Source organism: Acomys minous, assembly GCF_964271855.1.
Source record: "Acomys minous genome assembly, chromosome: 5".
Classification (NCBI taxonomy): domain Eukaryota; kingdom Metazoa; phylum Chordata; class Mammalia; order Rodentia; family Muridae; genus Acomys; species Acomys minous.
Window position 1 is genome coordinate 81350458 of NC_140494.1, and position 25150 is coordinate 81375607.

Below are 25150 nucleotides of genomic sequence, written 5' to 3' on the forward strand. Positions count from 1 at the left end.
GAGAAGGATGAGGCAGGCAGATGTCTAAGCAGAGGCCATCCTGGTCTAAAGAGTGAGTTTTAGAACAGGCAGGGCTATAGATAAACTTTGTCTCCAAAAACAAAATATGTAAATAATTCTAAGATGGATTAAATGAAATTTGACCACAAGGCTCATAAGTGGTTATTATATAAGCATGTTTACAAGGACAGACATGAGTTTGCAATTTATGAAATAGCAATTTTTGTTTTAATACATAAACATTTACTTTTCTTTTGTTTTGTTTGTTTTTTGAGAAAGGGTCTCACTATGTAGCTCTGGCAGGTCAATTAGAGATCCTACTTTCTCTCCACAATGCTGAGATTAAAGGAGTGCACCACCACACCCAGCCCTGATGAACAGATTTTATCCTCTACATTTTTATCTTCTATAGAAACTAGTCGGTTAGGCATGGTTGTACAAGCTTGTGAGTTCTAATCCAACATAATCTCCATAGCAAGACCAGTCTTAAAATTTATTTAAAAAAACTATATTGGAACAGTTTTTCTACTTTTATAGATATTTGGAGATGTTGAACTATTGATAAAAATGGATGCACTTAAAATGCTGAAATAAAAAATTTATTGAGATAATGGCTCTTCTGATTAGAGTAGTAGTGTCTTTATATTAGATACACAGACCAGAACATTCTATTGTTCTTTGTAAACAATTTTATGGTTCTTGTTTGGTTCCTCTTTTTGCTTTGGAGACAGAGTTTCTTTGTGTAATGCTTTTGACATTTCTCATACAAGCCCTGTTGACCAGTCTGGCCTCAACTCAAAGAGATCCACTAGCCATAGTGTTCCCTGTGCTGGGATTAATGGAAAGCTTATCTTAAATGTAAAGTATATAATTCACCCTCAAGGAAATTAAATACATAAGATTTTTAAATTATCACTTGCTAAATATAGATTTGTGAGTTTCACTGTGAAATTCCGAATCATAAATTAATCATGATCTCTAAAGATGCAGACCTGCGAAGATGACTGTAAAACAAAAGGGACACTTATTAGATTGGATGACATGATGTGGTCTAATTAGTCCATCAATGGCTGTCTCAGCACCAGGACGACCAGAATCCAACAACTCTTCATTCCTCGAGGATGGATGACTCTATAGTACTAATATTGGCCTGGAGTCTCGGAGGATTTCTGGATAGCTAATTGCCTCCAGTGTGAGAGAGCATTAAGATAGACAAAATGGCAGGCATGAGTGAGGACATGCAGAAAAATTTGAAGCTTCTTAAATTTCATGTGGACTGCCACTGAAAGAGGGACCCAGATCCACAGTGATTCTTCCTCCTTCACTTCACTCCATTAAGGAAATATCTTTCTCTTCCATGTGTGGTGGTACATGCCTTCGATCTCAGTACATGGGAAGCAGAGGCAGATCTATGAAGTGGATGCTTGTTTAGTCTACACAGCTAGTTTGACGATAGTCAGAGATACATAACAGAGTCCCTGTCTCAGAAAGAATTAGTGACAGAGAGAGAGAGAGAGAAAGAGAGAGAGAGAGAGAGAGAGAGAGAGAGAGAGAGAGAGAGAGAGAGGGAGGGAGGGAGAGAGAGAGAGAGAGGGAATTTCTTACTTGGCTATCCAAAACATTCCATTTTTAATTTAACCAATACTCTCCATCACACTAAGTTTCTTTCAAGTTATTATCATCTCTTCAATTGAAGGGTCTATGATAAGCCTTGTCTCACTGATCTAACAACAGCCAAATAGACAGAAGGCTTAAACAAAACAGGAGATATGCCCAGTGCTTAAAGAAGATTGTACAGGTGAATTTAATTATGCTAATATTAAACATTCCACCTTAGGGCGGGGTCTTCAGATCTCTATATAAAAGCTTGGGAACTGTAAAACTAAGTCAGTTCAGAGGCCCTAGGAGGTGGCTACACAGTGGAGCCCTTCTTCAAGTTACAGCTGTTGTCCAGAGAGATCAGAAGGCACAGCATCTCTGAAGCGAAGGGCAGACCTTCCTGCAAGCTTTGATAAGAACAGGGATCTGGAGGTGAGTGGAAATCCTCAGGGCATGGATTTACACTTTCTCTGAGTCCAGGAATTCTCATATAGAAGTCCTTGTGATAGTTAATATAGAGCCTGCTCTTATTTTCAGTTCTCCTCAACTCAAAAGTCTTTCCTGCTTTTTTTAATTTATATTTTATTAAATTATTCATATTACATCTCAATTGTTATCCTATCCCTTGTATCCTCCCATTCCTCCCTCCCTCCCATTTCCCCCTTACCCCCTTCCTCTATGACTGTGACTGAGGCGAATCTCCTCCCCCAGTATATGCTCAAAGGGAATCAAGTCTCTTCTTGGTAGCCTGCTATCCTTCCTCTGAGTGCCAGCAGGCCACCCCATACAGGGGACATGGTCATATATGGGGCACCAGAGTTCCTCTGAAAGTAGTTCCCACTCTCCACTCAACTGTTGAGAATGTCCTGTCATTTGGCTATATCTGGGTAAGGGTTCAAAGTTTACTGCAGGAATTGTCCTTGGCTCGTGCTACAGATTGAGCAGGACCCCTGGGCCCAGATCCACTCATCATAATGTTCTTTTTTTTAGGTTTCTAGGGCCCTCTGGATCCTTCTATTTCCACATTCTCCCTTGCTTCTTTCAACTAGAGTCCCAATGGGAAGATTTCCCCTCTGTCCCACTTTCCTGCTAAGTGAAAACTTTCAGAGACATGCCTCTTGGTCAGCTGGTTTCCCCTTCTGTCTCTTGACAGAGGGTTAACTGCATTCAATCCTGTGTACTAAAGCTCTCCTTTGCAAGTTGTGTGCTAGGGCATGCTGAACCACACACTAATCACCAGTCTATAATACACAGAAAGTTATTGGATTCAAGGTGTGTATTAGGGCTCCACCACACTAAACAAAATATAGATTATTACAGCCCACAATCTCAGGGATCACAATTGGATCAAGATCCTGCAGCATCACAGTTTAACTTCTTTGTGGAAATAAATATATTTTTCTGTGAAGGCATAAATAGTTTTTGCTCTTTTCTGTATAGTAAGACATCAATACTGGACTATTTTTCTTCAGTGGGGTATTTATTGAATACAAGATACTCTTAAGGACACTCTGCTATGCTTGCAGTAGAGAACCTAGCATTGCTGTCCTGTTAGAGGCTCCTCCAAATATTAGATCCAAACAGATGCTGAGATTCCCAGCCACACTTTAGGACCAAAGTCAGGGAATCTCTGGAAAAGTAAGGGGAAAGATAGCAGGGCCAGGAAGGAACTGGAATTCCATAGGAAGTCCAACACAGCCATGGAGGTCACCTGGACACAAGGGCACCTTTGGAGACTGAAGCACCATACAACAAAGGACTAGGCATAGACTGGACCCTTTATACTCCTGGAATTGATGGGCAGCTTGGATTCCTAGGAGTTGAACTTCCAAGTTAAACTTCTTTATAGGACAATCCCAAACCAAGGACCTCAAAAGCAAATATAAGAACAAACAAACAAACAAGAAAACAAACATTATAAGTAAGGCTTTGGAGTAAGTTAGTCAATGGACCCAGGATCTGCATCCTTTGTGGTGGTCCTGTTGTGTTTGCCTTGACACAGAAAGCTTGAATTCAATCTAGAGAATGGGAAAATGCAAACAGGGCTTAAGTGTCCTGACTCAACAATCCAATCCCATGACAGGTGTGGTTGGGGGTGTGGCTGGATTAGGGACAGAGTGAGCAGAAGGGTATATAAAGGCTTCTTTGGAGCCAGAGGAGCCATTTTGTGAGCTGAAGCAGTCCCAGCCTGATTCTGCTGACATCCAGAGTCTCTGCTGTGTGAAACCCTCTTCAAACCCAGTAAGTCACTTCTCTATACTAGGCCACCCACCTGAAAAAGACAGAGAGATCAGACACAAGATGGGAAATTTCTTTCTTATGCCATGCTCAGTTGGTTACTTGGTTTGTTCCCTAATTATTTATGTTGGCCTCTAAAGGCTTAACTTCTAGAGGTCTCTCATTGAAAAATACTGTTTTATTTATCATGCAACTCTGTACTTAGTTGACCTAACACTAAGTAATGCACAATGGAGAAAGTATCACATGTCCTAGGTGGTCTCAGTTTTTCCCAGGTAGGTTGTCTGTTTTAGAGAAAATATAGGTAGGGTGGCTGTTTGAACTTTCCATTTTCTGTTGTTTGGGGACTGTTGATAAGATCTAGGTCTTGTTGCCAGCCCAAGACGGTAGCGAGCTTTCAGACTGCTGGTGAAGCTTTCCCAGTGGGAAAGGGATTTGGTAGGGTTGGATGGAAACCCTAGGAAAATGTCTTTGCCACTGGAGTGTATTTGTTAGAGGCTCCACATGCTGTGAGGGAGAGAGTTTGGCTTGAAGAGCAGCATTGAGGGCAAAGGTTTCAGCTGATGAGCAACAACTGTGATCCGGAGTAGCTCTGGGGCTGGGGAGGAAGTTTGCTGAGCTTTTTCTTGACAACACTTTTTTGAATGCTTCCCCTAGGATCCTTGTGACTGGGGGCCTTACAGGAGGAATGTTGACACCCCAGCCACACTCCTGAAGCTGGCAAGGCAGGCTCTGCTGAGAGATGAGGCCTTGGTCATTGTGGGTCTGGAGCAAGTGCCTAGGGAGTTCCTCCCAGCTCTGTTCAAGGAGGCCTTCACTGGCAGACACACACAGGTTGTGAAGGCCACAGTGGCAACCTAGCCTTCCCCCTGTCTCCCTGTGTGGACATTGAAGCAGAGAAGCAGAACAGACACAAACACTGAGCAGCTTGGGGTGGTGGTGCACAAGCATGTAGATCTGTGTTCGACATCAGCGATAAAGAGTGAGAGGCTTACTCAAAAAATAAGAAAGAAAAAATGAAAAAAAGAAGTTGAAGTTAATGTTATTTGATGAAGTCATTGGAAAAGCATTTTAAATTTAGTTATTTTAGAATAAAGATTCATAGCCTGTCCTGGTAGCCCAGGCCTTTAATCTCAGCACCAGAGAGGCAGAAGTAGGCAGATCTCTGAGTTCAAGGCCAGCCAGGATACCAAAGTAACTCCAGGGCAACCAAGGCTCTACAGAGAACCCTGTCTAAGAAACTAAAGCCAATAAATAAATAAAGAGCATTCATTTATTCCCTCAAATATAGCATGTTGGTATTAGCGTTTGTAAATATTAATTTCTTATCTATTATGATAAGAACTATGATTTATATGTAATTTTAAAAGTGTATATATAGGAAAATAGAATGAAATACTTAATTCTATCTGTCCACTGAGGAGGAAGAGACAAGCACATCTCTATGTTGAGGCCAGCCTGGTCTACAGACTGAATTCCAGGATAGCCACTTTTTCACAGAAACTTGGTCCCCAAAAACCGAATATGCAAATAATTCTCAATTTCATTAACAGAACATTTTCCAGGAGGCTAGAAAACAGGATATTTTATGGATCTAGATTACTGGGACTGACCTGAGATTTCAATTCATTAAATAACATATTCCATTTTAATATCTATGCATTGTATTAACTAACATATTCAATTACATTATGTCTAGGAAGCACGTAGTAAGGATTTAGATATTTTATTAATAAACATTTACTTTTCTTTAGTTTTGTTTGTTTGTTTTTTGAGGAAGGGTCTCACTATGTCGATCTGAATGGTCAACTCAGATCTCTCTCTCTCTCTCTCTCTCTCTCTCTCTCTCTCTCTCTCTCTCTCTCTCTCTCTCACTCTCTCTCTCTTTCTCTCTCTCAAGAGCTGAGACTGAAGGAGTGCACCACCACACCCAGCCATGAGAAACACATAAAAATTCTCCAATTTTATCCTGTAGAGAAACTGTTGTGTTTGGTCTGGTCATGCAATCTCTGTGAGTTCTAATCCAGTCTGAGCTCCCTAGCAAGAAGTTGTCTTAAATTGTATAAAAAATAAATCAATAGGAACATTTTTTCTTCATTTATAGAATGTTTTTGGAGATGATGAAGTACCAAGACCTATGGATACAGTTAAGATGCTGACATAAAAACCATTGGAGAGATAATGGCTATACTGAGAAGATTAGTCCTGTCTTCATACTGGATACATAGATCAGAATTTTCGATTGTTCTTTATAAACAATTTTCTTGCTGTCATTTTGTTTCTGTTTTTTTTTTTTTTTATTTTGGAGAAAAGGTTTCTTTGTTTAATAGCTTTGGCCATTCTAAAATAAGCCTTGTAGACCAGGCCAGCCTCAATTCAAAGAGATCCAGCAGCCTTTGCCTTCCACATGCTGGGATTGATGGGATGTGGCTCCACCCCGGGAATATAAGCAGTTTTCCAATGCAACGTTTAAGAGTTTTTATATAATGAGATGCTGATATTGATTTCAAACACTGTTTCAGCTCAGATATTGGCTGCACTTCAAAGCATTCTCAAGGCATATACTGACAAAAGGCATTTACTAAAGAGTGCTTACTCACTCCTTACACATACCTGGACTCAGGAGGCAGAGGTAGACCGATCTCCGTGAGTTTGAGGCAAGCCCAGTCCTTTTTTTTTTTTTTAAAGCAGGCTTTGTTTTCACACATTTATTATTACTGATATTTGTATGAAAACTGAATCTTTATCATATACAAATCTGGGTTTAAATTTCTCATCTATTTTTTCCAGTTTTATTTTATTTTTCAGCCTGTTGTTATTTATAGTGAGTTCTACCACAACTAGAGCTGTAAGATTAAATTTATCTGAAAAAAAATATCCTGAAGTTAAAATATATAATTTGCCTTCAAAGAAATTAAATACATAATTGTTTTAAATTTGTGCTTGAACATTTTAGAAGAAGAGGTTTCAATGTGACATTTGCAACCACATAGCAGTTAGAGATACTAAAGGAAAAATATCTTATAAGATACTATAAAACAAACAAGCCACTTGTTATACTGGATTACAGGATATGGTCTGAGTAGCCCAGTAATGGCTCTCTCACAACCAGAAGACCAGCAATTATGTAAGTGTTAAACCCATAGATTGGATCACTCTACAGTACAAATACAGACCTGGAGACTTTCTGGATAGCTAATTGTCTCTGTTAGAATCCTGGTGTGGTCGGATTTTGTATTGATCCCAGTGGTAACATACACAAAATGGAGGTCATGAGGGAGGGCAAGCAGGAAAAAGCAAAAGCTTCTTCCATTTCATGTGGGCTGTCAACAAAAGATTGGCCCGGTTGACAATGAATTTTCCTACTTCAAATTACTCCATAAAGGAAATGTCTTTTTCACCCAGGTTGGTGGTACATGCCTTAGATCTTAGAACATGGGAACAGAGGCAGATCTCTGTGAATTGGAGGCCATTTTGAACAACATAGTAAGTTTTAAGATAGTTAGATATACATAATAGAGACCCTGTATCAGAGAGCGGTCATTACAGATGAGGAAAAAGAGAGAGAGAGAGAGAGAGAGAGAGAGAGAGAGAGAGAGAGAGAGAGAGAGAGAGAGAGTTCCCTATGGGGTTTCTAAAAGCTTAGAATTTAAATTTAACCAAATCTCACCATCACATTACTTTCTTCAAATTTATTATCACCTCATCAATGGAAGGGTCTGTGATAAACCCTGCCTCAGGCATCTGGCAACAGCCAAATACCCACAAGGCAAAAACCACCCTTAGGGTGTGCCCAGGGCTTTACAGAAGGAGATTATACCAGTTAGGTTGATTATGCTAATAGCAACACACTCCACCTTAGGGTGGGGTCTTCAGATCTCTATATAAGGGCTTGAGAAGCATAAACTCAGTCAGTTCAGAGGCCCTAGGAGGTGGTCATACAGTGGAGTGCTTCTTCAAGGTACTGCTGTTGTCCAGAGAGATCAGAAGGCACAGCCTCTCTGAAGCACAGGGCAAGCTTTGATAAGACCAGGGATCTGGAGGTGAGTGGAAATCCTCAGTCCATAGATTTCTATTTTCTCTGAGTCCAGGGAGTCTCATATAGAAGTACTTGTGATAATTGATATAGAGCATGCTCTTATTTTCAGTTCATTATTGAGCTTCAAATTTTTAATCTATCATAACATTAAAATTAAGATGAGTATGGTTTCCTCAATTATTTTATGATCCTTGTGAATCTAACTTTGGAAGGTATGGAGATACCTTATAGTATGACTTTTAGCATGGTATCTATACTTAGTGTTCATTATAGAAATCATATAGTGCCACATAAATGAGATATTCCACTGGAAAAACTTATACTCTTGTGTTTCAAATATGTTTTTAACTATTTAGAGAATATTTTATTAATGTATTGATTTAGGACACATTTGTTTAGTGATGTTATACTTTTAATGAGCTCCTTTATTGGAGACTCAGTACATGAACGACTTCCCTGGCATATATTCATTTCTAGCTCTAGCACTAAGAAAATAAATAAAAAGATAATGGAAACCACTCACTTTTTCGGGAGCAATAATGAGAGGTTGAGGCAAGAGAATTTTGTATATGAAGTAAGGTCATTGTTAACAATCCTGATTTTCACTCCATTCAAAGAGTTGAAGGTAGATTTATTATTTAGGTCCACATGATGTAATCAATATTTTGGAGTGATTTTAAAATAATAGATAGATTGGTTGTCTTTACATTGTTAAATCTCAGCCTTATTCTTCAGTAATGAGAAGTTTATACTGCATTGTTATATGGGAGGATGCAAGGTTAATACAACTTATGATTTCCATCCTCTTGTATATTTGAGGCTTCAATGGTTACATGCTGTATGGTCAGATTTACAGAAAGTTCTGTGAGGAGATGAGAAGAAGGCACACACCTTTAATCCCAGCACTCCAGAGGCAGAGAGAGCCAAATCTGTGTGATTTTGAGACTCTGGGTCTACAAAAGCATTCCAGGACTACCAAGGATTTACACAGAAACCCTGCCTAACAAACAAAACAAAAATTAAAATGTAGATGGGTGTGGTGGCAATCTCCTTTAATCCTACCACTTTAAAGGCAGAGGTAGGTGGGTCCATGTGAGGTCAAGGCCAGCAGGTCTACAAAGCAAATCCAGGTAGTCAAGGCTACACAGAGAAACCCTGATGGAAAAAGAGAGGGGGGGGGCAAGGGAGGAGAGACAGAGAGACTGAGAGAGTTGATAGGTAGAGGACTCCTTACTTGGGTGTCCAGAAGCATAGATTTTTAATTTCACCCATTCTCCCCATCACAATTAGTTATTAAAATTGATTATCACCTTATCAATGGAAGGGTCTGTGATAAACCCTGCCTCATCCTTTTCACAACGGAAAAATACCCAGAAGGATAAGGCCACACTCCGAGTGTGCCCAGTGCTTTAAAGAAGGGTATTTTACAATTTATTTTAATTATGGTAATACCTAAACATTTCAACTTAGGGTGGAGCCTTCAGATCTCTGTAGAAAAGCTTTTGAGCTCCAAAATTTGCCAAATTCTAAGGCCCATGGATGTGGTTACACGTTAGAGACCTTATTTCAAGTCACAACACTTGTCCAGAGAATTCAGAAGACACAACACCTCCTAAATGATGGGCAGCTTTTTTGCCAGCTTTCATAAGACCAGATATCTAGAGGTAGGAGTAATTCCTGATTCTATAAATTCATTAATTCACTGGTTTAAGGAAATTTCAAATAGTAATATTGGTGATCGTTAATAAGGAGAATGATGTTTTTTCAGTTTAATATTGAGCAACACAATTTTAATCTTACATAATATTAAAATTTAAGATACACTTTCCACAGTAGAGTAGGGAGTGGGACATTACTTTCTCACATACTCTGGTGCCTCACCTTTGACCATGTCCCCTGGAGGGGGAGACCTGGTGGCAGGCAGAGGAAGGACAGCAGGTTACCAAGAAGAGACTTGATACCCTATAAACATATACAGGGGGAGGTAATCCCCCTCAGGAACAGTCATAGGGGAGGGGAATAAGGGGAAAATGGGAGGGAGGGAAGAATGGGAGGATACAAGGGATGGGATAACCACTGAGATGTAACAAGAATAAATTAATATAAGAGAAAAAATTAAAAATAAATAAATAAAATTATACACTAAAAAATTAACATGGTTTCCTCACTTATTTTATGATCTTTATGAATCTAAATTTTGAATGTACAGAGACTACTTATAAATTGATTTTAGCATGGTATTTACACTTAGAGTTCATTACAGAAATAATATAATTTTAAGTGTATGAGATCTTCGACACTAAATGAAGATTTGCTTTTTTGCCTCAAATAGGTTTTAACAATATAGAGATGGTTTTCTTGTGTGTCACCTAAGCCTCTCCATTCTGGTGTGCAAGTCAATTACCTTTACTTTCTAAGTCTTTCTATCCAGCACTGGTTGTCCTAGACTTTGATATATAGAAGTGGCTATCATTGATTTTACAGAGATTTACCATACTATTTTTGGAATTAAAGGTGTACCCCACCTTCAGCACCTTCGTTCTCTCAATTTTAGGCAGGTTCTATTAAGATTTGGTAAAGGAGGCACAAGAGCGTGCACCTGTACCAATGGCAAATAATGCAAACATCTTTTATTTTTAAGGGATAAAATATTACATTGTTAATAGTAAGTGAGTTCTATGAGCACCACCTTACTAGTGATACCTGATGTTGTTCAACAATTCCAGTAATGACATGTAACTTTTTGTTTGTTTCTGTTCAGAATACTGATTCACAGAATCTGTGGAATTCCAAAAGAGCCTACTAAGCTGTGTTTCCAAGCTGTTCAAGCTGCTGTGGAAGTGTTTGTACAACTGAGCTATTGTTCGTGGGCACAGAATCTCGGCGTAGGATGGCATCATCTGATGACCCAGGCCTATGGTCCAAAAGAGACCTTCTGAAGTTACTGGAATCCATCAAGAGTAACATCCCACCAGGTGACTTCCAGGCCTTCCAAAAAACCCAGGCAGACCTAGACTGGGACAAAGTAGCTTTTAAACAGTATTCAGGAGAAATGTGCAAACTGAAGTGGGCGCTGATTTCTCATCCTTTGAGGAAGTTCCGCACACTGACAGAATTAGTGTTGGAGGCCAAGGAACTGATTGAAGAACCTGGCAAAACTGAGAAAGTCAAGCCACACCCTGACTTCCCCAAAAGACCCCTGACTGCCTATATGCGCTTTTACAAGGAGAAGCGAGCTGAGTACTCTAAGAAGTACCCCAAGTACACCAATGGGCAGTTGACTAAAGTCATAGCTACAGAATACAATCAGCTGCCTGAGGAGGTCAAGCAGAGATATGTTCAAGACTTCCAGAAGGACAAACAAGACTTCCAGGAAAAACTGACTCAGTTCAAGAAACAACATACTGGTGGAGGGTCTCCTAAGAAGTCTGTGCTGCCGAAGAGTCATGAAATCAAAGAGTCTAAAAAATCAGAAAGAGTTATGAAAACGGGAAAGACTCCTCCAGAAATGGCATTGCCCAAAGCATTTTCCTCCAACAAGATGTTTCAGGGAGAACCCAAGAAACCTCCTATGAACGCCTACGAGAAATTTCACCAAGATTCCTGGTCGAGCCCAGAGCTGCGGCATCTGTCCTTCAGGACACGCTGGGTTGAGATTAGCAGGCGTTGGCACAGAGTCCCACAGGACCAGAGAGAACTTTATAAGCAACAGGCCGAGGCTCTTCAGAAACAATACTGGGTGAAGCTGAACCGCTGGCTCCAGAAACTGTCACCAGAGGAATATGCAGCCTACACAGAGGCAAAGGCTTCCTGTGGGAAGCGAAAGAACATGGCCATATCTGGAGGCAGAAGCCCCAAGCGTGCTCGAACAGATGTGCACTCCTCCTCAGAAAGGGGCCTGCCAGCAAGGCCTGAAAAGGAACAAGGGCTTATGGATTCTGGGGCAGATTCATCAGAGACTACTACGGGACGTGATGGTGGCTCCCATGCATCCACTCCCATTAACACAGAAGATGGGAAACAGGAAAACTATACTAGCTCCTCAAACTCTAGCAGTTCAGGTGAAGATGGTTGATGTCTTTCTCGGGGAACCATCTAATTTAGACTCTGTTTTATCCACATTTCTTTCTCAAATCCAAACCCAAGACAACCCTGATAGAGAACGAACCGTCCACTTTTGGTTTTTATACTCCCTTGCTTTTCTCTCCTATATCCTTCCTTTCTCACTAAGGGCAAAGGAGGAGTAAGAGAAGGGAGTATGCCATCCTACTGCCTGAATCGGAGTCCTAGGCACAGGAAGAAGCCTTCAGAAGCAGCACATAAAAGCTATTTACATTTGATTTGACCAAAATATGAATCATCCTTACAAAGCTTACCCATGAGTCTATAAACTGTATCAGCTCATTCGAGGGAGGGTTTCTCAGGCCTTGGAGTTGGACTCAATGAACACCAAGTCTGAAACTAAGCATAAGTAGAAACACTAATAGATAGGTACAACCACCTATTATTTCTGTAACATTATCTGATTGGTCTTTAATACAACAGTACCATTACTGTTGTTACTTTGCTGAGTGCAATTTTAAAGAAAATTAATATAAGTTCTATTTCTTTAGCTGCTGAATATTCTAAGCCATATTCATTTATAGTTGCTTTATAATATATTTATCAGTACCTTTGAGACTATTTTTACTGAAATATTCATTTTATTAATTTTTTTAGCCTAGATTGTAAAATTTCTAATGTTAATAGAGTAGTAGAATATTTTGATATATATCTTGAACATAGAATGTTTAAATAAGGATATAAAGATATATCGTCAATTATTTGTCATTTATTTAAGGTGAAATTTGCAAAATATCTTCTTACATTTTCATACTTAAAGCACAATATTATTCTGATTTTAATGAATGCTTGTCTCTGTGTTCTCCAATGAAAATCGTTGTTTTGGTGTATGTACATTTTACAACTTTTACAATTTTTGTACACTTTTATTTAAGTTTTTGAAGATGTTGGATCAAATATATTCATGTAGCTATATGAAAAGATAGTTCTAGTATTAATATTTTCTCATCTGCTTTTTGAAATTTGGTTAAAACTTATAGGATAGGGATCCATAAAATTGTGTAGATATATAGTTTTAAATAAGTTATAGAATGTTGCCAGAAGTAGATATTTACTTATACAAATAAAGAATTTTAATAAATGTTGTGTATTGATTTTATCATATCTTTAATCAAGTAGTGATGGAATTCCTCTGCAGTATAATCCTCAAAGCTCTCTAGAGGTACCCAGAGAATACACAGGTCAACGGATACATGGGGAGAAGTATAATTATGGAGGTTGAGAAATCTCATGAACCATGTATTAGTGAAGTCCTCCCTCCCTTCCCCTGCCCCCATTAAATGCCTGAGCCTGAGGACACCGTGGTATGAAACCCAGGCTAAGGTGAAATTAAAAAAAATGTCCATGCTGAATTCAGGATTTCTAGCAGCTGCCAGCTTGGAATGAACCCTACAACTCTGAGTCACATAACCAATAGTTTTTGTATTCCATTGCAAGAGTGTTTTTTATACTAACCATAGGACAAATTCAACATTATACAATCCTTTTATGGGATTTTGAGACAAGTTCTCTCCACGCATAGGCCTGGCTGTAGTTGAACTGCTATGTACATCAGCCTTACCTTGAGCATAAAGAGATTCACTGCTTTTTCCCTCCCAAGTCATGCACACCTTTGATCCAGCACCAGGAAGGCAGGGACAGAAGGATCTCTGTCTATAAGAGTTATAGTGCAAGGAAATTTCAATTTCAAGGCTTCCATGGGCTACAATAACGAGTGAACTCAATTTCATACTGGCAATTCAGTAATGATTTCTTACAACTCTTAATATGAAAGGCCTAAGCTACAGCCCAATGAGAGAGTACTGTGTGGAAATCCAAAGACAAATGAACAAAACTAAAATAGAAACAAGGCAATACTATGCAAAAATGTCTAAATGAAGCAGGGATCAATAGAGCACACTTTTAACTCAGTATGCACTGGGTGGAATATCTATCTATTTTTCCAGGTCCCCCAGAGCTACAGAATGTTGTAGGATATAAATAAATAAACAAAAAATACATAAATTTAGAAGTGAATGATATTTTATGAAGTCATGGATAAAGTGGTGTTTTAGACATAATATATATTAGAATTAAGATCCTAACCTGTCATGTAGGCACATACCTTTTTTCCTCTCACTGGGGAGGTGGACACAGGCAGATCTGTGTGATTTTGAGGACACAGAGTTCTTCAATGGGATCCTAGGACAACCAAGCCTATGTAGACAAACCCTGAAAACAAACAAACAAACAAAAACAAACAAACAAAAAACTTAGCTGGACATTGTGACACTGTCCTTTAATCCTAGAACTTGGAGGGCAGAGGCAAGTGTATCTCTGTGAGTTGGATGACAGCTAGTCAACCTAGGTAGTCCAGGACAGCCAAGGCTACAGAGAGTAACACTATTTTGAAAAACAACAGCAACAACAAAAACAACAACAATAAAACCGAGAACATACACACACACACACACACACACACACACACACACACACACACACACAATGAGAAAGACAGAGGGAGAGAGGGGAGAGAGACAAAAAGAGAGAGAGAGAGAGAGAAAATGAGAAAGAGAGCAAATATTTATTTTGCCCTGTGGTAGAAAATGTTTTCTTTAGGGTGTGTAAATGATTAATATGCTAACTATTAGGGACAGAACTTAGGTGTGAAACTAATTATGCAAGTTTATATAGAGAAAAATAAAATAAAAATATTTAATTCTAGCTATAAAGTGGGGGCAAATATCTTAAATCCCAGCTCTAAGCAGACAGAGGCAGACAGGTCTCTGAGTTGGAGCCATCCCGGTCTGTAAAGTGAATCCAGGACGTGAAAGGCTAACAGAGAAATCTTGTCTCAAAAAAATTAAATTCAATAAGTATATAAATACATAATTATATTTTATATTTAGTAATTTAATTTTTTTCTAAGGAATATCACTGTAGTAGTAGGGTATGTAAAGGATTAATCACTTAATTATTAAGGTAGGAAGATAGAAGTCTCACAATTTATATTAGAATGAAGTGTTTATTTCCAGCTTTGCAGTGGAAGCACACACTTTTCTTCCAAGGACTCATCACTCAGAGGCATGCTGATTTCTGAGATGAGGCCAGCCTGGGCTACGGAGTGAATTTTAGAACAACAAGTGTCAAATAGAAAGTGTGTCCAAAAAAACACCCAAGTATGTGCCTAATTCTGTGTAGGATTAAAGGAAAATTAACCAAGAGGCACAGGAATAGTAATTATATAAGCATGATTTATCAGGAATGACATGACATTTCAATCTTAAAACTAGAAAATTCTGTTTTAATACTTAGGCATTGTTTTAACCTCATATTCATTTCTGTTCCTACTACAAAGCACATAGTAATGTGCTGGAACTCACTAGATAGCCCAGGCTGGAGGTGAACTCACAGAGCCTGTAATGCCTCTGCCTTCCCAGTGCTGAGATGAAAGTCTTTCACCACCACATCTGGCTTTCTGAGGACAGGGCTGCTCTGTGTACCAGAGCTCATCCTCTCCTGGAATTACTCTGTAGACCAGACTGGCCTGGAACTCACAGAAATCTGCATGTCTCAGCATCATGAACTGCTGGCATTAAAGGTGTGCCCCTTGATGCCTGGCTTACTTAGGACAGGGTTACTCTGCACAACAGAGCCCTAGCTGTCCTGCACTCACTTTGGAGACCAGGCTGGCCTTGAACTTTAAGAGATCTGGCTGTCACTGCCTCAGGGGGTGCTGAGATTAAAGGCCTGTACTACCAGGCCCATTTTCCCTGACAGTCTGAACACAATTTGCTTCATCTGTGTGCTGGATTGCCTGAAAATTAATGTACCTATCTCTTTTTCTACGTAGAAGGAGAATTAGATGGGAAAGACACTGCTGTTTACAGCTACCCAAGCCATGCCTGCATCTCCATAGTGGAGCCTTTAAGGACAAACTCTACAACCATGGAGAGGCCTTCAGGAAACTCAGTTCCAGGGCAGCTTTTGATCCTGAGTACATAATTCACAGTAATTGTGGAACATTCATCATTGTTTTTTCTCTTCATATATAAGCTTCCTTAATTTAGTGCTCAGATGTACTCTCCAATAATGTGAGGTCAAAAAAAATGTAACTTAATGTATTGTGTCTAGCTGTTCACTACTTGCTAATACTAGTTGGTAGAAATGTAGGCTGTAATTCATCAGCCCATGATGATCTATGAGATATATATGTGGAACGTTTTTGTCCCACTATCTACAGCTAGTGTACTTGTTCAAACTGGAATGGAGGATGTCTGCAATAGTGATGCCTGTGTGCCACGGACGGTAGATATGTAACATCAGTGACCATGAGAAAGAAAAGCTGAGAGGGTACCCTTAAAGGAAAATGGAGTAAATTTGTTTGGAACTGGATTGGTAGACACAGACATGCTCAGCTTTTAATCCTTCTTAGTCTCGTCACCTAGATGGCCATAACACGAACAGAGTGAATAAAAAGATAATGGAAACCACCCAGTATTGTAGGGTGCTAGCTTGGGATGTTGAGGCAGGAGAATCCTGAGAGTGAAGCAAGTCTGTGGTTACAAATCCTGTTTTATTGGATACTTGATACTACTGACCTTCGGGGAGATTAACCAATGACTATTAGTTTATCTGGTTTTCATGTGGGTTGTGGTAGTGTGTTTGTCTGGTTTACATTTTGTTAAAGCGAAGTTAACTATGCCCCGAGTTATCCATGGGGCAGTGTAGTTAGCCTCCATGGGTTGGCATTTTCCTTTTATTATCTTGTGTAGGGATGGATTTGTGAATAGGTACTGTTTTGATATGGTTTTTCATAGAATACCTGGAAATCAGCTGATTTCTTGCTCTGCTTCTTGACCTAGGGATAACTTTATTAAATCTAGTGTGTTGAAACCTCTTGGAAGAAAGCTGTGTGCTAGGGATGAAGGACCCCCAAACCAAAGGCTGCCTTTTGCAATTCACTGTCTCAAGGATCACAATGGAATCAAATATCCTACAAAGGCCTAAGGAACACATCAACCTGGGAATGCTATATCTACCATCTTACTTGTACTATTGGAATATTATGTTGTATGGGAGAAAAAAGGGGCACTTTACTCAAAATTGTTCAATTTCAAGTCATAATTTCATTTATTTTTAAGAGTATATGATTTAAGTGAGCATGAGGAGGGAAGGAAAGGGAGGAGAGGTACCCCAAGCGAGAAAGAGACAGAGACAGAGAAAGAGAGAAAGAGGTAGGAGAGTAAGAGATCAAGAGGCAAGAATCTCAAACCCAAATATAATTATGGTTTTTCTCTGTTAGTCTTCAGGAATAAGGTACCCTGAGTGGTTCTCTGGAGTTTGATACTAAGTCTTTAACTGGCTAATAAGTGTGGTCATAAAAGGAGACCAACATGCTGCCGCTGTCTACAGCATTGCCTTGCACTTGTATGTTTTTCTGGAATCAATACGTTTCCATTTTAACAACAAGCCCAAGATTTCTCTTAAGTGATGGTCATTTGAAGCCATACAGGTGTTATAAATGTTGTCATATCTACCACGTCTTTACCCTTCTGCAGTTGCTGTGCCCTAAGAAGGATGAAGCAAGGAGATTTCTAAGCTGAGGCCATCCTGGTCTACAAGTGAGTTTTAGAAGAGGCAGGCCTATAGAAAAACTTTGTCTCCAAAAACAAAATATGTACATAATTCTAAGTTTCATTAAAGGAAAATTAACCACAAGGCTCATAAGTGGTTATTATATAAGCATGTTTACAAGGACAGACATGAGTTTTCAATTTATGAAATAGCAATTTTTGTTTTAATACATAAACATTTAATTTTGTTTTGTTTGTTTTTTGAGAAATCATCTCACTATGGAGCTGTGGCTGGTCAATTAGAGATCTTCTTTTCTCTCCACAATGTTGAGATTAAAGGAGTGCACCACCACAACCAGCCCTGATGAACAGATTTTATCCTCTATATTTTCATCTTCTACAGAAAATAGTCAGCTTGGTATGGTTGTACAGCTTGTGAGTTCTAATCTAACCTGATCTCCATAACAAGTTTCAGTCTTAAAATTTATTTTAAAAAACTACATTGGAACAGTTTTTCTACTTTTATAGATATTTGGAGATGTTGAACTATTGACAAAAATGGAAGCACTTCTAATGATGAAATAAAAAATTTATTGAGATAATGGCTCTTTTGATTAGAGTAGTAGTGTCTTTAGATTAGATACATAGACCAGAACATTAAATTGTTCTTTTTAAACAATTTTATGATTGTTGCTTTGTTCCCCTTTTTGCGTTTCGAGACAGAGTTTCTTTGCGTAATGGTTTTGGCATTTCTCAAACAAGCCCTGTAGACCAGGCTGGCTTCAACTCAAGGAGATCCAGCACCCTTAGCCTTCCCAGTTCTGGGATTAATGGAAGGTTTATCTTCTTTAAAGTATATAATTCACCACAAAGAAATTAAATACATAGTGATTTTTAAATTATTTCTTGCTAAATATAGAATTGTGAGTTTCACTGTGAAATTTGGAATCATAAGTTAGTCATGATCTCTAGAGAACCAGACCTGGGAAAATGACTGTAAAACAAAAGGGACACTTATTAGATTGGATGACATGATGTGGTCTAATTAGTCCATCAATGGCTGTTTCAGCACCAGGATGACCAGAATCCAACAACTCTTCATTCCTCAAGGATGGATGACTCTACAGTACTAATATTGGCCTGGAGTCTCGGAGGATTTCTGGATAGCTAATTGCCTCCAGTGTGGTAGAGAATTCTATGAAGTTGAATTTCACATGGATCATAGCATTAAGATAGACAAAATGGCTGGCATGAGTGAGGACATGTGAAAAACCTGAAGCTTCTTCAATTTCAAGTGGACTGCCACCAAAAGAGGGACCCAGATTCACAGTGATTCTTCCTACTTCACTTCACTCAATTAAGGAAATATCTTTCTCTGCCATGTGTGGTGGTACATGCCTTGGATCTCAGTACATTGGAAGCAGAGGCAGATCTCTGAAGTGGATACTTGTTTAGTCTACACAGCTAGTTTGACGATAGTCAGAGATACATAACAGAGACCCTGTTTCAGAAAGAATTAGTGACAGAGACATACAGAGACAGAGAGAGAGAGAGAGAGAGAGAGAGAGAGAGACAGAGAGAGAGAGAGAGAGAGAGAGAGAGAGAGAGAGAGAGAGAGAGAGAGAGGGGAGGAGGGAGGAAGGGAGAGAGAGAGGCGAGAAGGCACAAAAATTCCTCAGTAGGCTATCCAGAACATTCTATTTTTAATTTAATCAAGATTCTCCATCACACTAAGTTCCTTTCAAGTTATTATCATCTGATCAATTGAAGGGTCTATGATAAGACTTGTCTCATCGATCTAACAACAGCCAAACAGACAGAAGGATTAAACAACACTGGAAATATGCCCAGTCTTAAAAAAGGAGATTGTACAGGTTAATTATGCTAATATTAAACATTCCACCTTAGGGTGGGGTCTTCAGATCTCTATATAAATTCTCAAGAAGGGTAAAACTCAGTCAGTTCAGAAGCCATAGGAGGTGGTTACACAGTGAGGCCCTTCTTCAAGTTAGGGCTGTTTTCCAGAGAGATCAGAAGGAACAGCATCTCTGAAGCAAAAGGCAAGCTTCCATAAGACCAGGGGTCTGGAGGTGAGTGGAAATCCTCAGTCCATGCATTTATACTTTCTCCAAGGCCAGGAATTCTCATATGGAAGTTCTTGTGATAGTTAAAATAGAGAATGCTCGTATTTTCAGTTCAGTATTGAGGTACAAAATTTTAATATATTGTAATTTTAAAATTGAGATGACTATGGTTTCCTCACTTATTTTTTGATTATGGTGAATCTAATTTTGGAATGTATGGAGATATCTCATAGTATGACTTTTAGCATGGTATCTATACTTAGTGTTCATTATAGAAATCACATAGTGCCTCATATATGAGATATTCTACTGGAAAACATTATACTCTTGTCTTTCAAATATATTTTTAACTCTTTAAAGAATATTTTATTAGTGTATTGATTTAGGACACATTTGTTTAATGATATTATACTTTTAATGAGCTCCTTTGCTGGAGAAGCAGTTCATGAATGACTTCCCTAGCATGTATCCATTTCTAACTCCAGCGCTAAGAAAGTAAATAAAAAGATAATAGAATTGACTCAGTTTTGCAGGAACTATAATGAGAGGTTGAGGCAAGAGAATTTTGAGTTTGAAGTTAGCCCATCCTTAACAATCCTGATTTTCACTCCATTCAAAGAGTTGAAGGTACATTTATTATTTATGTCCATGTGATATAATCAATATTTTAGAACAGATTTTTAAATAATGGACCAGTTCGTAGTCTTTACATTGGATACTTAAAAATAACTGTCAGTCTTGTTCTTCAGTATTAAGAAGTTTATGTGGCATTGTTATCTGGTAGGATTCAAGGTTAATACAACTTATTATTTGCATCCTCTTGTACCTTTTGAGGCTTCATTGTTTACATGCTGTATGGTCAGGCTGAGGCTTCATGAACACCTTGCCTACCATGGTTTGTGTGCTAGCGATAGGACTAAGAATGTGAATAAAAAGATATTGGAAACCACTCAGTACTGTTGGGTGCTAACTGGGGATTTCAAGGCAGTAGAATCGTGAGAAGGAAGCAAATCTGTGGTTAATAATGATATTTTATTGGATACTTGATACTACTGACCTTGGGGGAGATAAACCAATGAATATTAGTTTATTTAGTTTTTCTATGGGTTGTGGTAGTGTGTTTGTGTGTTTGTCTGGTTTAGATTTTTTAAAAAGTGCAGTTAACTATGCCCTGTGTTATCCTTGGTGTAGTGTACTTAGCCTCTGTGAGTTGGCATTTTCCTTCTATTATCTTGTGTAGGGATGTATTTGTGCATGGGTACTGTTTTGATATTGCTTTTCATGGAATACCTTACTTTCACCATATGTAGTAATTGATAGTTTTGCTGGGTATTATAGTCTCGATTGGCATAGGTGGTCTCTTGCTATGTCCATGGCCTCTGTGCAGGTCTTCTGGTTTTTTGTTCTCTTCACAAATGTCTGTTGTGATTCTGATGGGTTTGCCATTACATGGTACTTGGCCATTTACCTTTGTGGAATTTAATAAAGTTTTCTTTGTTCTGTATGTGGTGTGATTTGAGCATTTTGTGACAATAGGATTTTATACTCTCAAGATTTTTTAATGCCGGTCTTCGTGGCACAGACCTTTATAGCCAACACTAGGGAGTCACAGGCAGGAAGAACACTCTGAGTTTGAAGCCTGCCTCATTTACTGTGACAGTGTTTTTTATTTTATCTTTTCTTCTTCTTCTTCTTCTTCTTCTTCTTCTTCTTCTTCTTCTTCTTCTTCTTCTTCTTCTTCTTCTTCTTCTTCTTCTTCTTCTCCTTGGTTTTTGGAAACAGGGTTTCTCTTGTGTCCTGACTGTCCTGTACTAGCTGGTAAAAGCCTGGCCTAAAATTCACAGAAAACAGCCTGCCTCTTACTCCCAGTTGCTGGAATTAAACTATGCTCCACCAAGCCTGTCTTTTTTTAACCCAAGGATAATCTGTATAACAGAGCCTTAGCTGTCCTACATTTACCTTGCAGAGCAGGCTGGTCTTGAACTCACAAAGATCTGGTTGCCACTGCCTATGGGCTACTGAGATTAAAGTCCTATGCAACCACACCCAGTTTCCTTGACAATCTGAACAAGCTTTTCTTTATTTGTGGGAGGGATTACCTGGTAATTAAGTTACCTCTCTCTTTTTCTGTATAGAAGGAGAATTAGATTGGAAAGACACTGTCATTTGCAGCTACCCAAGCCCTGTCTGTGTCTCTGCAGTGGAGCCTTTAAGAACAAACTCTACAACCATGGAGGTGCCTTCAGGATATGCAGTTCCAAGCAAGGCTTTGATCGTGAGTACATAATTCACATTAAGTGCGGAATGGTCATCCATTACTACACTAATACTACTGATCCCTGTGTTTGGGTGATCTTCCCATGTACTGACAAGTTTTTCAGTTCCTTTCTTCACAGTCTTTCACCTGCTTGGTAAGAGTTACACCAAGGGCGTTATTTCATTTTATTTTATTTTTGGCTATTGTTAGGTGTGATATTTCCCTAATTTCTTTCTCAGCCCATTTGTCTTTGGTATACATGGTAGCTCCTGACTGTTTTTAGTTAACTTTGAATCCAGACACTTTCTTCAAGGTGTTTTCACCCATAGGAATTCCCTGGTAGAATTTTTGAAGGTGCTTCTGAATACTGTCATCTGAATAGTGATACTTTGACTTTCTCCTGTCCAATTTATATTCCCTTGATCTCCTTTAGTTGTCAAATTGCTCTCGGTAGAATTTGAAACACTAAATTGAAGAGATTTGACAGAGAGGACAACTTTGACTTGTCCCTGATTTCAGTGGGATTGCTTCTCTTTTCTCTCCATTTAGTTTGAAGTTGGATAGAGGCTTGCTGTGTACTGCCTTCACTAATTTTAGGTATGTGCCTTCTGTCCTTAATATGTATTAGACTTCTGACATGGGTCAGTGCTTGATGCTTTTCTTTTTTTATTAATTTATTCATATTACATCTCAATTGTTAGCCCATCCCTTGTATCCTCCCATTCCTCCCTTCTTCCCACTTCCCCCCTACTCCCCTCCCCTATGTCTGTGTCTGAGGGGGACCTCCTCCCCCTGTATATGTTCATAGGTTATCAAGACTCTCCTTGGTGACTTATTATCCTTCTTCTGAGTGCCACCAGGCGTCTCCATCCAATGGACATGGTCAAATATGGAGCACCAGAGTTTGTTTGAAAGTCAGATCTCCTTCTCCACTCAACAGTGGAGAATGTCCTGTCCATCGGCTAGTTTGGGTCGCGGTTCGAGGTTTACTGCATATAGTTTCTTTGGCTGTTGCCATAGTTTGTGGAGGACCTTAGGGCCCAGACTCGCCTGTAGTTTTCCAGGTCCTGCTGGATCTTTCTATTTCCTCATTCTCCCAGGATTCTCACACCTAAAGTCTCAATAGGATGTCCTCCCCTCTTACCCACTTTCCTGGTAGGTATAGTTTTTCATGCGGACAACACCTTGGACTAGTGTCTCGATATAAGTGAGTATATACCATTTAGCTCTTTTTGCTTCTGTGTGAACTCACTCATTATGACAATTTCTAGTTCAATTCATTTGTCCACAAATTTTGGAATTTCCTTGTTTTTAATAGCTGAGTAGTATTCCATAGACATCCATCTTCTGATGTCATTTTGAATCTCTTTCTTCAGAGGTTTAAAGTTTCTTTCAAATAAGTCCTTCACTTGCTTGGTTAGGGTTATTCCTAGATATTTTATATTTCTTATGGCTATCATGAAGGGAGTAATTTTCCTAATTCCTTCCTCTGCCTGTTTGTCATTTGTATATAGGAAAGCTACTGACTTTTTTGATTTTATTTTGTATTCTGTCAATTTGCTGAAGGTGTTTATCAGCTCTAGGAGTTCTCTGGTGGAATTTTGGGGGTCACTTATATACACTATCATATCATCTGAAAATAGGGATAATTTTACTTCTTACTTTCCCATTTGGATCCCCCTGATATCCTTTTGATGTCTTATTGCTCTGGCTAGAACTTCAAGAACTATATTGAAGAGATATGGGGAAAGTGGACAGCCTTGTCTGGTCCCCGATTTTAGAGGGATTTCCTTGAGTATCTCTCCATTTAGTTTAATGTTGGCTATTGGTTTTATGTATATAGCCTTTATTATGTTTAGAAAAGTGCCTTGTATTCCCGATCTCTCCAGAACTTTAAACATAAATGGGTGTTGGATTTTGTCAAATGCTTTTTCTGCATCTAAAGAGATGATCATGTGGTTTTTCCCTTTCAGTTTGTTTATATGGTGGATTACATTGATAGATTTCCATATGTTAAACCATCCCTGCATGCCTGGAATGAAGCCTACCTGGTCATGGTGAATGATGTCTTTGATATTCTGTTGTATTCACTTTGCGAGCATTTTGTTGAGTATATTTGCATCAATGTTCATAAGAGAAATTGTTCTGAAATTCTCTTTTTTTGTTGGGACTCTGTGGGGTTTAGGTATCAATGTGACTGTGGCCTCATAGAAGGAGTTTGGTAATATTCTGTCCATTTCTATCTTTCGGAATAGCTTGAATAGTATCGGTATTAGCTCCTCTTTGAAGGACTGGTAGAATTCTATGCTGAAACCATCTGGCCCTGGGCTTTTTTTGGTTGGGAGACTATCAATGGTTACTTCTATTTCTATAGGCGAAATAGGGCTATTTAATTTGTTTATCTGGTCTTGGTTCAATTTTGGTAAATGGAATCGGTCGAGAAGTTTGTCCATTTCCCTTAAATTTTCAAATTTTGTGGCATAAATGTCTTTGAAGTAGGTCCTTATGATTCTTTGTATTTCTTCGGTGTCTGTTGTTATGTCTCCCTTTTCATTTCTGATTTTGTTAATTTGGATGGTTTTTCTCTGTCTTTTAGTTAGATTGGCTAATGGTTTGTCTATCTTGTTAATTTTCTCAAAGAACCAGCTCTTGTTTTTGTTGATTCTTTGGATAGTTCTCTTTGTTGCTAATTTATTGATTTCAGCCCTGAGTTTGATTATTCCCAGGCGTCTACTCTTCTTGGGTGTTTCTGCTTCTTTTTTTTCTAGAGCTTCCAGATGTGTTGTTAAGTTGTTTATGTGGGATGATTCCATTTTCTTTTTAAAGGCACTTAGTGCTATGAATTTTCCTCTTAGCACTGCTTTCAATGTGTCCCACTAATTTGGGTATGTTGTTCCATCATTTTCATTGAATTTCAGGAAGTCTTTTATTTCTTCCCTTATTTCTTCCATAACCCATGTGTCATTAAGTAGAAAGTTGTTTAGTTTCCACGTGTTGGTATGCTTTTTGTTATTTCTATTGTTGTTGAAGTCCAGCCTTAGACCATGGTGATCTGATAAGATACAAGGTATTATGTCAATCTTCTTGTATCTATTGAGGTTTGCTTCATGACCAACTATGTGATCAATTTTAGAGAACATTCCATGGGCTGCTGAGAAAAAGGTATACTCCTTTGCGTTTGGGTGGAAAGTTCCGTAGATATCTGTTAGATCCATTTGATTCATGACATTGGTTAATGAGGTTATTTCCTGGCTTA

General features: G+C 38.8%; 1 protein-coding gene across 1 annotated transcript; it reads left to right on the top strand.

Annotated features, from left to right (window-relative positions):
• Positions 1 to 10766: 10766 nt before the first annotated feature.
• Positions 10767 to 11951, top strand: LOC311598384 (upstream-binding factor 1-like protein 1; the record flags this gene model as incomplete). Its single annotated transcript, XM_084783438.1, has 1 exon — positions 10767 to 11951. One exon carries the CDS (start codon positions 10767 to 10769, stop codon positions 11949 to 11951), a length of 1185 nt encoding a protein of 394 aa, XP_084639564.1.
• Between the last annotated feature and the right edge of the window lie 13199 nt (positions 11952 to 25150).